We start from the raw sequence: 17937 nt of genomic DNA on the forward strand, positions 1-17937 counted from the left end.
TGTTCGTGATATGGAATCAGGACAAAAATACCCCATCTTTGTTCCTCCCAGCCTCAACACATTCCCCCCCATTTGCTTCACCCAGTCCTCTTACAGCTCTGCGTGTCATCTTCTTGGATGTTAACCTCCAGCTCTCTGATGGCTCCATCCACACCTTTGTCCATTTCAAGCCCACTAACCAACAGCAGAGGCTGCATTTTGATAGCTTCCATTTCATCTGCACTAGATAATCCCTCCCATATAGTCTGGCCACACATGGACAGCAAATTTATACTGACAATAATTCAATTCTCAAGTACAGGTATGAATTCCCCCCCCCCCCCCCCATTCCCCCCCATCCCCCTGTCCCCCCAACCTAGACCACAGTCAGATTTCTTGTACCATATCACCACACACCCCTAATCCTGCCACCACCCTCCCAAGAACTACCTGCATAGTACTCTCCCCCCTTATCACCTAGTACCATCCCAGAGTAGAACAACAGAACTGTACCTTCGCCAGGGCTTCGACTATTCATCATTGTGCCCGGCAATTAGGAACATCCTACCCACAATCATTCCCACTCCTCCCAAAGTCGTACTCCATCACCCACCTAATCTGTGCAAAATTGTAGCCCATCCTTATGCCACATGCACTCCTGTCCCCTTGCCACACAGATCGTATCCCTGTGGTAGTCCCAGGTGTAAGACCTGTCCAAAACACCCAACCTGCACTTCCTACTCATGTCCCTTCACTGGCTATCTGTGAAATCAGGCATACGTGAGCTCTCTGCAATTTCTGCATGTCATTTTACATCAACGTGATAACCAACCAGCTGTCCACCTTAATGAATGGTCACCACCTAACTGTGGCCAAATGGCAGAGTTGACCACCCAGTGGCAGAATACACTGCTAAGCACAACATGCTTGGTGTTAGTTCTGCTTCGCAACACATGCCACCTTGATTCCACCACCACCACCTTCTCTAAACCACAAAGGTGGGAGTTATCCTTTCAGCTTCCACTAGCCTGCTGCCCCGTACCCATCTCCACATTGTCCACTGTCCTTGGACCTTAACTACACTCATTCTGCAACCACATCCTCTTCCCATGGTCTCTCTTTTCTCTGTTCCATTGCCCCATCCTAATCCATTCATCCATGTCATCATGCACTGAACACACTGATCATGCTTGCATATGTATTTATATGTGCTCAAGCTCAAAAAGCTCTCTGCAATTTCTGCATGTCATTTTACATCAACGTGATAACCAACCAGCTGTCCACCTTAATGAATGGTCACCACCTAACTGTGGCCAAATGGCAGAGTTGACCACCCAGTGGCAGAATACACTGCTAAGCACAACATGCTTGGTGTTAGTTCTGCTTCGCAACACATGCCACCTTGATTCCACCACCACCACCTTCTCTAAACCACAAAGGTGGGAGTTATCCTTTCAGCTTCCACTAGCCTGCTGCCCCGTACCCATCTCCACATTGTCCACTGTCCTTGGACCTTAACTACACTCATTCTGCAACCACATCCTCTTCCCATGGTCTCTCTTTTCTCTGTTCCATTGCCCCATCCTAATCCATTCATCCATGTCATCATGCACTGAACACACTGATCATGCTTGCATATGTATTTATATGTGCTCAAGCTCAAAAAAGGATTTGGCTTGTTTATTTGCGTGTAGGGGAAGGCTCTACTGTTCCTTTACTCCTAAATTCTACCAGAACTTTCCATTACTATCTTTCTTAAATTCTCTAATGTATCTACCTGATGAAAGGATCTAACATTCCATGCTCCTACATATATAGTGCCAGTTTTGTTTTTAGCTTTAGACTCCATCAATGAATGATTTCATTTTCAGTCACTGTTCACTATATGTATTAATAATAAGATGTCATTGTATTTGCAGGGAAGTTGATTTGTCTTTTTTTGTATATGCCTAGGTGTGCTGCATAATATTTCATGTGTCCCCAACACAGACAGAAAAACGACATATTGCATTTCATTCAAATGTGTGCTCTTAATAGTTTTAAGATGTACACTGCAATAGCCAGTGACATGGAAGTTTATAATGTCCACTGTATATAGCTACCTTTGTAAACTACATATATTGTAGAAAATGGGCTTACTATCTTACTGCTATTTTAGATTATACAAAAATGTCATACACATCCAAATACAGTACCTGCTGCTCATGATTAACTTTCTTTTCAACCTCTTGTGTTGTTAGTGTAGAATGTTTTGCATGACAGAGTAAGGTATTAAGTAATTGTTTTTTTGATTGTGTTAAAGAGCAGTAGCCTTTATCGTAGTTTGACTCTATCTGGCTGTGGTTAAATACACTACGGATTATAATAAATTCTGGTTTATTCCGCTTTGCTTGTACTTAAAATGGTACTTAACATTGGCAGTATAATTCTTTGTTATTGATTTGTATCACTTTATTTCCATGTTTTAAAAAGGAAAATTTAACATGATTTTTCTATATTGCAGAGTGGAACGTGCACCTTGAGGGAAGCCATAATATTCGGCTCTGTTATAGCTCGTAATTCAATACCTATACTGCATTCTTCAGCAGCTATTCTTAAGATTGCAGAAATGGATTACAATGGTGCCAATTCCATATTTTTAAGAATATTTTTGGATAAAAAGTATGCTTTACCATACAGAGTTGTTGATGCTGTTGTATTTCACTTCCTAAGGTATGTATTCTTAGTTTATTAATATGCTCTCCAAATCGGTCTTTGCACAGTAACGGTATGCACTGTAATGCATCCAGATAATGATTTTTTTGCATTATTATTGAGAAATTGTTTGTAGTGTTTAAACACATTTATTAAATAAGTGAAAATGAGCATGTTCATATTGATGCTATGAGACTTTTTATGATTCCATTTAGTCACCAGTTGTAAATATATGCCATTAAGAACAACTAAAGCTATAACTGAATAATTTCTAGATAACTATGTATTTAGTATACAAATGCTTGTACAGGGTGTTTCAAATTGTTATGATGAATTCATATTTCAATAACATACAAACTAATCATGAAAAAAGCTGAATGTTTTACACAGGGTACAACATTTATTCGAGTTAGCTTATAAAACATTACATTGGCTACACTACACTTGAGGCATTTCACCCAATTTTTGAACACATCTTTCATAACTGGTTGAGGAATTCTGGAAATTTCTTAGTGAATTTGATCTCTTCAGTATTGTAAGCTTCTCACCTGGTCAGAGTACACTCTTCCCATCAGATACCCCGTATTAATTTTGGCATGTTTAACTCAGGTGAGCTAGATGGCCATTTGATACAAGCACATGTGGAAATCATGTGGTCACAAAATGCTTCATGGAGAACTTTGCAAGGTCTTGTTGTGCGTGCAGCATTTTGGGCCATCTTGTTGGAACATTTTTGTAACAAATGCCCGCTGTTGCTTTGACCAGTACAACATGACTACTGACCTGTATATGGGATGAAACTTGACAGTGCCTCCGTCAGTGCATCTGGGTTTTAGTGCACATTGTTCAGATTTGAAATCATAGAAATATTGTGAAACAGCCCATACTATAACTAACAACTGGAGAAGAAATTTCCAAGCATGTGTACAGTATTACTAGTCTAAGCTTTTATAGCTTTCGCAACCAACGATTGCTTCTTCAGGAAATAGGTTAGGAGAGGGAAAGACGAAAGGATGTGGGTTTTAAGGGAGAGAGTAAGGAGTCATTCCAATCCCGGGAGCGGAAAGACTTGCCTTAGGGGGAAAAAAGGATAGGTGTATACTCGCGCACACACACACACACACACACACACATATCCATCCGCACATACACAGACACAAGCAGACATATTTAAAGGCAAAGAGTGACTCTTTGCCTTTAAACATGTCCGCCTGCATCCGTGTATGTGCGGATGGATATGCATGTGTGTGTGCGAGTGTACACCCGTCCCTTTCTCCCCCTAAGGGACGTCCTTCCGCTCCCGGGATTGGAACGACTCCCCAGTCCCTTAGGGGGAGAAAGGGACGGGTGTACACTCGCGCGCGCACACACGCATATCCATCCGCACATACACGGATGCAGGCGGACATGTTTAAAGGCAAAGAGTCACTCTTTGCCTTTAAATATGTCTGCTTGTGTCTGTGTATGTGCGGATGGATATGTGTGTGTGTGTGCGCGAGTGTACACCTGTCCTTTTTTCCCCCTAAGGGATGTTTTTTCCGCTCCCGGGATTGGAATGACTCCTTACCCTCTCCCTTAAAACCCACATCCTTTCGTCTTTCCCTCTCCTTCCCTCTTTCCTGAAGAAGCAACCATCAGTTGCGAAAGCTAAAATTCTGTGTGTGTGTTTGTGTTTTATTCATTGTGTCTATCTACCAGTGCTTTCCCGCTTGGTAAGTCTTGGAATCTTTGTTTTTAATATATTTTTCCCATGTGGAAGTTTCTTTATAAGATTCCAAGACTTACCAAGCGGGAAAGTGCTGGCAGACAGGCACAGTGAACAAAACACACACACAGAATTACTAGCTTTCGCAACCGATGGTTGCTTCTTCAGGAAGGAGAGGGAAAGACGAAAGGATGTGGGTTTTAAGGGAGAGGGTAAGGAGTCATTCCAATCCCGGGAGCGGAAAGACTTCCCTTAGGGGGGAAAAAAGGACAGGTGTACACTCGCACACACACACATATCCATCTGCACATACACAGACACAAACAGACATATTTAAAGGCAAAGAGTGAGAGCAGAGATGTCAGTGGAGGTGGAAGTACAGAGGCAAAGACAGGTGAGGTATGAGTGGCGGCAACTTGAAATTAGCGGAGGTTGAGGCCTGGCGGATATCGAGAAGAGAGGATATACTGAAGGGCGAGTTCCCATCTCCGGAGTTCGGATAGGTTGGTGTTAGTGGGAAGTATCCAGATAACTCGGACGGTGTAACACTGTGCCAAGATGTGCTGGCCGTGCACCAAGGCATGTTTAGCCACAGATAGCCACAGGGTGATCCTCATTAGGTGGTGGTGGGAGGGTGCATAGGACAGGTTTTACACTGGGGGCGGTTGCAAGGGTAGGAGCCAGAGGGTAGGGAAGGTGATTTGGGGATTTCATAGGGATGTTCCAAGAGGTTACGAAGGGTAGGTGGACGGCGGAAAGACACTCTTGGTGGAGTGGGGAGGATTTCATGAAGGATGGATCTCATTTCGGGGCAGGATTTTAGGAAGTCGTATCCCTGCTGGAGAGCCACATTCAGAGTCTGATCCAGTCCCGGGAAGTATCCTGTCACAAGTGGGGCACTTTTGGGGTTCTTCTGTGGGATGTTTTGGGTTTGAGGGGATGAGGAAGTGGCTCTGGTTATTTGCTTCTGTACCAGGTCGGGAGGGTAGTTGCGGGATGCGAAAGCTGTTTTCAGGTTGTTGGTGTAATGGTCGAGGGATTCAGGACTGGAGCAGATTCCTTTGCCACGAAGGCCTAGGCTGTAGGGAAGGGACCGTTTGATGTGGAATGGGTGGCAGCTGTCATAATGGAGGTACTGTTGCTTGTTGGTGGGCTTGATGTGGACGGATGTGTGAAGCTGGCTATTGGACAGATGGAGGTCAACGTCAAGGAAAGTGGCATGGGATTTGGAGTAGGACCAGGTGAATCTGATGGAACCAAAGGAGTTGAGGTTGGAGAGGAAATTCTGGAGTTGTTCTTCACTGTGCGTCCAAATCATGAAGATGTCATCAATAAATCTGTACCAAACTTTGGGTTGGCAGGCTTGGGTAACCAAGAAGGCTTCCTCTAAGCGACCCATAAATAGGTTGGCATACGAGGGGGCCATCCTGGTACCCATGGCTGTTCCTTTAATTGTTGGTATGTCTGGCCTTCAAAAGTGAAGAAGTTGTGGGTCAGGATGAAGCTGGCTAAGGTGACGAGGAAAGAGGTTTTAGGTAGGGTGGCAGGTGATCGGCATGTAAGGAAGTGCTCCATTGCAGCGAGGCCCTGGACGTGCGGGATATTTGTGCATAGGGAAGTGGCATCAATGGTTACAAGGATGGTTTCCGGGGGTAACATACTGGGTACGGATTCCAGGCATTCGAGAAAGTGGTGAAGGATGGGAGACTGCATGTAATGGGTTGAAGGTGTTGTTATACGTAGGCAGAGATACGTTCTGTGGGGGCTTGGTAACCAGCTACAATGGGGCAGCCAGGATGTTTGGGTTTGTGAATTTTAGGAAGTAGGTAGAAGGTAGGAGTGCGAGGTGTCGGTGGCGTCAGGAGTTTGATGGAGTCAGGTGAAAGGTTTTGTAGGGGGCCTAAAGTTCTGAGGATTCCTTGAAGCTCCGCCAGGACATCAGGAATGGGATTACCTTGGCAAACTTTGTATGTAGAGTCGTCTGAAAGCTGACGCAGTCCCTCAGCCACATACTCCCGACGATCAAGTACCACGGTCGTGGAACCCTTGTCAGCCGGAAGAATGATGATGGATCGGTCAGCTTTCAGATCACGGATAGCCTGGGCTTCGGCTGTGGTGATGTTGGGAGTAGGATTAAGGTTTTTCAAGAAAGATTGAGAGGCAAGGCTGGAAGTGAGAAATTCCTGGAAAGCTTGGAGAGGGTGATTTTGAGGAAGAGGAGGTGGGTCCCGCTGTGATGGAGGACGGAACTGTTCCAGGCAGGGTTCAATTTGGATAGTGTCTTGGGGAGTTGGATCATTAGGAGTGGGATCAGGATTATTTTTCTACGTGGCAAAGTGATATTTCCAACAGAGACTACGAGTGTAGGACAGTAAATCTTTGACAAGTGTAGTTTGGTTGAAACTGTGAGTGGGGCTCAAGGTGAGGCCTTTGGATAGGACAGAGGTTTCGGATTGGGAGAGGGGTTTGGAGGAAAGGTTAACTACTGAATTGGGGTGTTGTGGTTGCAGATTGTGTTGACTAGAATTTTGAGGTGTTGGGAGGAGTGGAGCTGGAAGTGGGAGATTGAGTAGATGGGAGAGACTGGGTCTGTGTGCAATGAGAGGAGGTTGAGGTATGTTGGAAAGGTTGTGGAGGGTGAGTGAGTTGCCTTTCCGGAGGTGGGAAACCAGGAGATTGGATAGTTTTTTGAGTTGGAGGGTGGCATGCTGTTCTAATTTGCGGTTGGCCTGTAGGAGGATGCTATGTACAGCCGGTGTGGATGTGGGAGAGGAAAGATTGAGGACTTAGATTTGGAATAGGAGTTGACGGGTGTGTTCATTGGCCAAGTCGATGTATAGGTGAAGGATTAGGCGCGTGAGGGCTATGAATTGTGCTGTTTGGAACTGGTATAAGGACTGATGGAAAGAAGCAGTCAGAGATGGGAACTTTAAGTGTGAGGCCTTTGGGGGTAATGCCAAATGTCAGACAAGCCTGAGTAAATAAAATATGGGAGTGTAATCTGGCTAGGGTGAAGGCATGTTTGCGGAGGGAATGTAAATAAAATTTAATGGGGTCGTTGTAGGGATGTTGTGAGGTTGACATGGTAGACTTGTCTGACATTTGGCATTACCCCCAAAGGCCTCACACTTAAGGCCTGGAATCCGTGCCCAGTCTGTTACCCCCGGAAACCATCCTTGTAACCATTGATGCCACTTCCCTATACACAAATATCCCGCACGTCCAGGGCCTCGCTGCAATGGAGCACTTCCTTTCACGCCGATCACCTGCCACCCTACCTAAAACCTCCTTCCTCGTCACCTTAGCCAGCTTCATCCTGACCCACAACCTCTTCACTTTTGAAGGCCAGACATACCAACAATTAAAGGGAACAGCCATGGGTACCAGGATGGCCCCCTCGTATGCCAACCTATTTATGGGTCGCTTAGAGGAAGCCTTCTTGGTTACCCAAGCCTGCCAACCCAAAGTTTGGTACAGATTTATTGATGACATCTTCATGATCTGGACTCACAGTGAAGAACAACTCCAGAATTTCCTCTCCAACCTCAACTCCTTTGGTTCCATCAGATTCACCTGGTCCTACTCGAAATCCCATGCCACTGTCCTTGATGTTGACCTCCATCTGTCCAATGGCCAGCTTCACACATCCGTCCACATCAAACCCACCAACAAGCAACAGTACCTCCATTATGACAGCTGCCACCCATTCCATATCAAACGGTCCCTTCCCTACAGCCTAGGCCTTCGTGGCAAAGGAATCTGCTCCAGTCCTGAATCCCTCGACCATTACACCAACAACCTGAAAATAGCTTTCGCATCCCGCAACTACCCTCCCGACCTGGTACAGAAGCAGATAACCAGAGCCACTTCCTCATCCCCTCAAACCCAGAACCTCTCACAGAAGAACCCCAAAAGTGCCCCACTTGTGACAGGATACTTCCCGGGACTTTATCAGACTCTAAATGTGGCTCTCCAGCAGGGATACGAATTCCTAAAATCCTGCCCCAAAATGAGATCCATCCTTCATGAAATCCTCCCCACTCCACCAAGAGTGTGTTTCCGCCGTCCACCTAACCTTCGTAACCTCTTGGATCATCCCTATGAAATCCCCAAACCAGCTTCCCTACCCTCTGGCTCCTAACCTTGCAACCGCCCCCCGGTGTAAAACCTGTCCTATGCACCCTCCCACCACCACCTACTCCAGTCCTGTAACCCGGAAGGTGTACACAATCAAAGGGAGAGCCACGTGTGAAAGCACCCTCGTGATTTACCAACTGACCTGCCTACACTGTGACGCTTTCTATGTGGGAATGACCAGCAACAAACTGTCCATTCGCATGAATGGACACAGGCAGACAGTGTTTGTTGGTAATGTGGATCACCCTGTGGCTAAACATGCCTTGGTGCACAGCCAGCACATCTTTGCACAGTGTTACACCGTCCGAGTTATCTGGATACTTCCCACCAACACCAACCTATCCGAACTCCGGAGATGGGAACTCGCCCTTCAGTATATCCTCTCTTCTCGATATCCGCCAGGCCTCAACCTCCGCTAATTTCAAGTTGCCGCCACTCATACCTCACCTGTCTTTGCCTCTGTACTTCCACCTCCACTGACATCTCTGCTCTCACTCTTTGCCTTTAAATATGTCTGTTTGTGTCTGTGTATGTGCAGATGGATATGTGTGTGTGTGCGAGTGTACACCTGTCCTTTTTTCCCCCTAAGGGAAGTCTTTCCGTTCCTGGGGTTGGAATGACTCCTTACCCTCTCCCTTAAAAGCCACATCCTTTCGTCTTTCCCTCTCCTTCCTGAAGAAGCAACCATCGGGTGTGTGTTTGTGTGTTTTGTTCATTGGGCCTGTCTGCCGGCGCTTTCCCATTGATCATTTCCTAGTTGTTGCCAAAGCTACTTCAGCAATGTATGAATCTTAAGGCTTTTTTACTTATTTTGTTATGTACCATGTTTGGAAATACTATTTATGGTGTTGGGATCTCAATCTTTTGACAATTAAGGTATGGCTGAAGGTGGTGCTGCATATGTTATATGTGAGTGATGTCAATACAGTTAAGTTGTAGATCTTGAATGGACGTGAGGATGTAAAATTATATCAGGCACATTTGTTAATCATTTTGCTAAGGATTGCTTTAGTATTACCTTATTTCCAGTTTGAACTGCTGTAAAATGTATTATTTTGTCTGAGAGAATATGACCACAGGCATTCGCTGTGTACAGCAACGTTTGTTATGCCTGTAAATGCAAACGTGCATTCTAATGCATTTCATTTGAGTGCACTGTGTATTCATTTGTGAGCAGTACATTACAGCTTGTGTTCACGTTCATTTTATTAGTTTGCCTTTAAGGATCATGTGAAGCTTATATTGTTTGTGCATTCTTACTTTATGCCCTAAAAGACTATCAGGAATGGCATTTGAACATTAAACCTCTAGAATACCAAACCTCTTCGTAAGAGACAAAATGCATGTCTGATAATGGTTACCTGCAGATAATCACAAGTGTGTGTTACCACAACCTGCAAATTATAGTTTTTAGGTACTCTGAGGAGACTGCACAGAACTGTCAACTGTCCACTGCCCACTGCCCACTAGGAGACTTTAGGGAGGGCTTTGATGACCCAAACAGTATGCAACAGTCTCGTCTTGTTCGGTTTGGGTGTCAGATGTCTGTTACAAGTATTGGTACACAACCCCAGCATTGTCATACACAAAGGAAGTGGGCGGCGGAACACCTAGAATGAAGCCTGGGTTAAGCTGACATCAGATTCTCTTCACCAAGTATTAGAGGGCCCAGTGTCCTTCTCAGGTACACAGTCCAATGGATTCACAAGGGACTTGGTCCTGTCATGTTTTGGATTGGCATCGTGCAGATTTCAGACACTCCCCATCGCTATTGATGGTAATTTGGAGACATTATAGTATCAGGAAAGGATGCACTAATCTGCTGTTAAGGCGTGCAGTCAACATTTATGGGATGGTTTTATCTCTTGTAATGATAATACACAAGCATCCTGTGACCCCCTTGTGGACATCTTCCTCCAGGATGCAGGACTCAACCAAATGCAACAGCTGATGTAAACTTAGCTTGGGACCAGTTGAGACTTTGTAGTGTATCTTTTTTTTTTTATCATCAGTCTTCTGAGCATTTTTGAGTGGCCCACCACGAATTCTTCTCTTGTGCCAACCACTTAATCCCAGAGTAGCACTTGCAAATCATGTCCTCAATTCTTTGCTGGATGTATTCCAATCTCTGTCTTCCTCTACGGTTTCTTCCTTCTACAGTATCCTGCAGTACCATGGAATCCACTTCCTGATGTGTCAACGGATGTCCTGTCATCCTGTCCCTTCACCTCGTCAATTTTTTTTCATCTGTTCCTTTCCTCTCTGATCATGCGCAGAACCTCCTCATCCGTCACCTTATCAGTCTAGCTAATTTTCAACACTCGTATATAGCACCACATCGCAAATGTTTCGATTCTTTTCTGTTCCAATTTTCCCACAGTCCATGTTTCACTACCATACAATGCTGTGCTTCAATTCTACACTCTCAGAAATATCTTCCTCAGATTAAAGCCTATGTTTGATACTAGTAGACTCCTTGGCCAGGAATGCATTTTTTGCTAATTCTAGTCTGCTTTTGATGGCCTCCTTGCTCTGTCCATCATTGGTTATGTTGCTGCCTAGTAGTAGAATTCCTTAACTTCATCTACTTCATGACCACCAATCCTGATGTTAAGTTTCTTGCTGTTCTCATTTCTGCTAATTCTCATTACTTTTGTCTTTCTTCAATTTATTGTCAGTTCATATTCTGTACTCATTAGACTGTTCATTCCATTCAGCAGTTCACGTAATTCTTCTTCACTTTCACTCAGGATAGCAATCTCATCAGCGAATCGTATCATTGAGATATCCTTTCACCTTGAATTTTAATTCTTCTTTTGAATCTTTCTTTTATTTCCATCATTGCATCTTCAATGTACAGATTGAACAGTAGAGGCCGAAAGACTACATCCCTGTCTTACAACCTTTTTAATCCTAGCACTTCATTCTTGATCATCCACTCTTATTATTCCCTCTTAGCTCTTGTACATATTGTATTTTACCTGTTTCTCCCTATAGCTTACTCCCATTTTTCTCAGAATTTTGAACATCTTGCACCATTTTACATTGTCGAACACTTTTTCCAGGTCAACAAATCCTATGAATGTGTCTTGATTTTTCTTTAGTTTTGCTTCTCTGGTGCCATTACCCTTCCTAAAGCCAAACTGATCATCATCTAACACATCCTCAGTTTTCATTTCCACTCTTTTGTATGTTATTCTTGTCATCAACTTGGTTGCATGAGCTGTTAAGCTGCCTGTGTGATAATTCTCGCACTTGTCAGCTCTTGCAGTCTTCATAATTGTGTGGATGATATTTTCACAAAAGGCAAATGGTATGTCTCCAGACTCATACATTCTACACAACATGAATAGTAGTTTTGTTGCCACTTCCTCCTATGATTTTCGAAATTCTGATGGAATGTTATCTATCCCTTCTGCCTTATTTTAACTTAAGTCCTTCAAAGCTCTTGTAAAATCTAATTCTGGATCCCCTATCTCTTCTAAATGGTCTCCTGTTTCTTCTTCTACCACATCAGACAAATATACCCTTTCCGCCCATCCACCCTCTCCTCTGCCTTCCAAAGTGGAATACGCATTGTACTCTTAATGTTACCACCCCCACTTTTAATTTCATCAAAGATTGTTTTGCTTTTCCTATACGATTAGTCAAGGAGGCAGTCCTTCCAACAATCATTTCTTTTTTGATTTCTTCACATTTTTCATGCAGCCATTTTGTCTTAGCTTACCTGCACTTCTTATTTATTTTGTTCCTCAGCAACTTGTATTTCTGTATTCCTGAATTTCCCTGAACATTTTTGTACTGCTTCTTTCATCGATCAAGTGATGTGTTTCTTCTGTTACCCATGACTACTTCACAGTTATCTTCTTTGTACCTATGTTTTCTTTCAAACTTTTGTGACTGCCCTTTTTAGAGACATCCATTCCTCTTCATTTGTACTATCTGCTGAGCTATTCCTTATTGCTGTATCTATAGCCTTAGAGAACTTCTTCTGACTTCTTCGTACTTCTGTATCCCACTTCTTTGCCCATTGATTTCTCCCAACTAATCTCTTAAACTTCAGCCTACTCTTCGTCACTACTACATTGTGATCTGAATTTGCATCTGCGCCTGGGAATGCCTTATAATCAAGTATTGGATTTCAGAATCTCTGCCTGATCATGATGTAATCTGACTGAAAGCTTCTGGTATCAGCTGGTCTCTTCCAAGAATATCCCCTCCTCTTGTGATTCTTGAACAGAGTAGTTGCTATTACTAGCTGAAATTTATTATGGGACTCCATTAGTCTTTCGCCTCTCTCATTCCTTGTCCCAATCCCTTATTATCCTGCAACCTTTTCTTCTACTACTTCCCTTACAACTGCATTCCCATTCCCCATGACTATTAGATTTCCATCTCTCTTCATATATTGTATTACTCTTTTAATATCCTTCTATACTTTCTCTGTCTCCTCATTGTCAGCTTGCAACATCAGCTAATATACCTGAACTATCTTTGTCGCTGTTGGTTTTCTGTTGATTCTGGTAAGAACAGCTATATCACTGAACTGTTAATAGTAACACACTCTCTGCCCTATCTTCCTACTCATTGCAAATCCTACTCCCGTTGTAGCATTTTCCGCTGCTCTTTATATTACCCTATACTCATCTGACCAAAAATCCTTGTCTTCTTTCCATTTCACTTCACTGACCCCTACTATATCTAGAGTGACCCTTGGATTTCACTTTTCAAATTTTGTACCTTCCCAGTCCACATTCAAGGTTCTGATGTTCCATGCTCCGACTCGTAGAATATTATCCTTTTGATGGTTACTCATGCTTTCTCTAATGGTCACCTCCCTTGTGGGAGTCCACTCGCAGAGATCCGAATGGAAGACTATTCTGGAATCTTTTGCCAATGGAGAGATTATCATGACACTTCTTACATTACAGGCCACATGTCTTGTGGATACAAGTTGTGTGTCTGTAATGTAATAGTTCCTGTTTACCTTCTGCATCCTCAAGCCGTTTATCATTGATGATTCTTCTGCCTTTAGGAGCAGTTTCCCACCCCAAGGACAAGAGAGTGCCATGAACCTCTGTCCACTCCCTCCGCCCTCTTTGACAAGGCCGTGAGCAGAATGAGGGTGACTTCTTATACTAGAAGTCTTGCTGATTATTAATCAAAATTTAAGCAGTGGCAGGTTTTGAACCTGTGACAGAGAACGTTTTGATTAGTAATGGAAGACGCTACTCCTAGGCCATGGGGTGTGGCATTACAGGATCTTTACTTGTGCCCTGTATGACCACAGAGCTGCTACCAGAGAGTGGGAGAGCCTTAGACACCATGTAGATAGCGTGCCAAGGAGGATCTGAGCACATTACATTGTGTGAGGTGGACCAACATGTTATTGAACATTATCCAGCAGCATATTTTAATTTCACAAATCTGCAAAGATGTCCACTTTCCCACAGACTGCCCTTTATTTTGTTTTTGTTTCACAGTATTTTCCCCCCATTAGGCTTCTCCTTCATTTCCTGCTTGCCTTTTGTCTAAGCCCACATATATTCACAGGTATGCAGGTAGTGCAAAACTTTTCTTGGGCAATTTATTAAAATTGATGCTAATGTTGCTGTTTGATATAGTACAGCACAAAACAGCAACATGCATTGTAATTGGAAGTTTCATGTTTTCATTTTGTGGGTCAGTGATGATAAGCTGAAAGTATTGTCATGGAAAACCTTATTTTTGTCAAAAAAGTTAAATCTCTAGATTTTGCACAAAAAATCATTCACATGCCAGTTATCAGTTAATAGTAGAAAGGCGGAAAGTGCCTCCAAATGGCAGAAGTATGGTTTTTGTATCAGATACAAATATCCACACAGGCATAAGTATAGCTTCTAGTCCAAATGTCCCTGTGTGGGTATTCATATTTATGACTTCTACAAGAAGATGAGTAGTAAAACTTGAAATTGCAAAATTGTCAAAGATAAATGTGCTGGGGTATTGGCAAATATAAATTTGAAACACATCAGGTTAACATTTTTGCTTTGCAGAAGATAATTTGTTATTAGATAATTTTGCACATTGTTAAATTACTACTTTTCTAATGGATTAGAAAAATCATGTCAATTATATTTAAGGATGCACATTAAGTCAGAGCACTCAAGGCAACTGGCATTAGGAAATCCCTGTTAGGTATATAACATTGAACCAAAGGTGCTGAAAGAACAGTTGGTCTTCAGGCCTTAGGATTGTACCAAACCTGTATGTCCATTCACAAAATCGTTTTAAATCCACCTCATGTCAGGTAAAGTAAAATCACTGTCACTCATTCACTTTTGCAGTTTTTCTTATACTATCCTTGCAGTCATAACAGCTGACTGCCAAAAATTTCTCATACACAACCTATACTTAATTTAGCTGTTTCAATCTAGGTGCAATACATAATTTTTTATGTAAAGTAAATTCACGACACATCATGAACCTTTCTGAGCTTGGGTAGCTTACGTGCCTCAGTGAGATAGATAGCCATAGTGTAGTTGCAAAACACAGGAAAGGTATAAGTGGAGGGGCGAGACAAATCTACTATTCCTGAAGAGGGGCAGCAGCCTTTTCACTAGTTGCAAGGACAACAGTCTGGATGATTGACTGATCTGGCCTTGTAACATTAAACAAATTGGCATTGCTTTGTTGCAACTGTGAACAGCAGAAAGCAATGATGAACGATGCCATTAATTTTTTTTCACCATGCAGCTCTACTGTATGGTTTAATTAACATGGCATCATCTTGGGTAAAATATCCCATAGGCAGAAAGTCTCCCATTTCGATGACATCTGGGTGGGAACTACTCAGGAGGATGTTGTCATCAGAAAAAACAAAACTGGCATTTCCCAGGCCAAAGTGTGGAATGTTAAATCACTTAATTGGTTAGGGAAGTTAGAGAACTTATAAAGGGAAATGAATAAGTTGAAGTTAACTTCTGGTCAGGCAAATACAGGGAGCCAAAGGTTATTCACCATTTGTACATGTTGTTCAAACCTTGTACTGAAACCAGACTGCAGCTATATTGGCTTTTAATCACTTCATACCCTTTTTTTTTTTTTTTTTACTTCTAATTTTAACACATTTATGCTAAAAATATTTATACTCGCTGCCTCCTCTTGTTTGTGTTATGGTCTTTTTTAACCTCTTGGTTTTCCTTTTTGGTTTCTTTCCCATGGCATACTTCAAGAATGATTTTGTTATGTTACGTATCAGAGTCAGATATATCAATCTTTTTTTCTGTTGCGATTCGATATATTCTGTATTATTATAAGGTTAAATCTGAACAGAGGTGTTATGTTTATGTATTCAGTTATATGCCTGTTCTACTAGAATGCAGCTGCATTATAGAGGAGTTTTTGTTTGTGGAAGAATTAATCTCACATGAACATGTAAATAAAATACTGCATTGCTGGTACTCAACTGTCATTCTTTCAGTTTAACCAAAATTTTACAATAAAAATAGTAATTAAGATTCTTGACACTGTGTCTCGGCGTTATGTAGTCATTTGCTGAGACATGATTTATTTGATTTCTCCATTGAGACCTAATTTGGAAATTTATGCAGAAATTTTTTATATACTTTTGAAACTCCTTGTTCTGTACCAAATTTATATAAAAGATTTGTTTGAATTGTGATAATGTTTCCTCTTAACTTCTGTCATATTATTTTTAAATTTTCATTTGTGCAACTGAAACACATCTTCAAATTGGATATTACTCAACTATTTTTGTTGCCATTACAGTTTCAATTCTTGGAGTCTACAACTTAGAATTGGTGATGACTCTTGTGCATTCAGTATCACTATACAGTTCAATATATTTTTCCGAATCCATTTATTTTCCTCATTCTGAAGTCAAAATGCAATGTCTTGTGCCTTTCAGGAACGTCCAGGGTTTATTTCAGTTTCAGTAAGGCACACCTTTTCATCCCCGTTCATTTTATCTTTTTTCTCATTGTTTTTCCATTCACTTTGTGTTAATAAATGTTTGCTAAACTCTTATTGTTTTGATACATACACAAAACACTCAAGATTAGCTAATCATGTCAAATACCATTTTGATTTTTTTCTGGACATCTAGAGATTGTTCCATACTAAGAATGTAATCATCTGTTAATTTGGTTTTCCTGAATCATGCAGATGTCTCAAGTAAACGACAAGGCCTTGCAGATTGACGGTTTCACAGCTGTCTGTAAATAAAAGCATACACACCTCCACAGCAAGGCCAACATAAATCGCAGTGTTGTGTTAACTGTATTAGCAGTGGAGTAAATAAACCCACTGGTTACAAAATGTTTGGCAGTTCTGTTCAGTTTATTTTCTTCCAGTCTGAGTTGTCTTTCATTGCCCATTTTAGACTGTTATTGACCCTTGCCCTCTTGACACTTGTATCCCCAGACCCTTGACTGTTATGGGGTGCTGTTTAGCATAAAATTTGTTTCTTGTATGTCATGGGTTCCAAACAACTGGTACTTCTCATCAAAAAATTCCTTCCTTTCCGCTTTTTTAGGTTTGAGCGTGATCGCCGTGAGCTTCCAGTTCTATGGCATCAAGCTCTGCTAACTTTTGTTCAACGCTATAAAGGAGACATAAGCTCAGAACAAAAAGCAGCTCTTCTTGGGCTGCTACGATATCAAAGTCATCAGAGTATCACTCCTGAAGTGCGGCGGGAACTTCAAGCTGCCCGCTGCCGTGATGAAGAGGTGGCAGAACCTATGCTGTAGAACTGGACTTCACAACTGCTGTTGTTTGCTGTATAAGTTCCGGAATTATAATACAACTGTATACATTGTACATAAGTTTTCTCATTAAATGGGGCATTTTTTCAAAAATGCCAAATCAATGAAATATTTTTGTTATTTATTAATATTTTTGTCTGTAGTCATCAAACCATCTTCAAGTTTCTTAATTCTACAAATACAAGAATTAGACACAGTACTGGAATTAAAAGAGAAAAAGAGTTTTATTGCAAAAAGTTGATGCATAATCCATATGTACATGTAGCTGCTTAGTGTAACATTTTTTCTTTAAGAATTATAAGCTGGAACAAATGCAGTGTGTCCCAGGTTGAAATCTTGAAGATTTTTTGTGTAAACTGCTACAAACAGTTTTACATAGACTAGGCATACTGCCAAAGGCCAGCACAGTGACTACCCTGTAAACCAATTTTTTTTTTAGTATAAAAGTTTTCTTGATGTATTATTCTGTCATGTTATAAAATAACTGTCACTTAATGGATGACACTGTATGGACCACCCTGTAGTGGCGACCTCTGTAAGGGGTAATGTGTGTGTGGTGATGCCATAGGTGGTGGGTAACCAATGGAAACACTGTGGATAACTTAACGATATAAGTTTATTATATCATCAATTCTACATGAGACAGCACACACCTCC

The 17937-nt window shown here is 41.9% G+C and overlaps 1 protein-coding gene across 1 annotated transcript in view; it reads left to right on the top strand.

Annotated features, from left to right (window-relative positions):
- The window catches only part of LOC126335387 (bystin), a 66759-nt gene extending 49368 nt beyond the window's left edge, over nucleotides 1-17391 (top strand). Inside the window, exons 6-7 of the mRNA XM_049998609.1 lie at nucleotides 2483-2691; nucleotides 17052-17391. Coding sequence (XP_049854566.1) covers nucleotides 2483-2691; nucleotides 17052-17265 — 423 coding nt within the window. The 3' untranslated portion in view covers nucleotides 17266-17391. The remainder of the gene's footprint in view (nucleotides 1-2482; nucleotides 2692-17051) is intronic.
- Nucleotides 17392-17937: the final 546 nt, after the last annotated feature.

The sequence above is a fragment of the Schistocerca gregaria genome, chromosome 2 (genome assembly GCF_023897955.1).
Source record: "Schistocerca gregaria isolate iqSchGreg1 chromosome 2, iqSchGreg1.2, whole genome shotgun sequence".
NCBI lineage: Eukaryota > Metazoa > Arthropoda > Insecta > Orthoptera > Acrididae > Schistocerca > Schistocerca gregaria.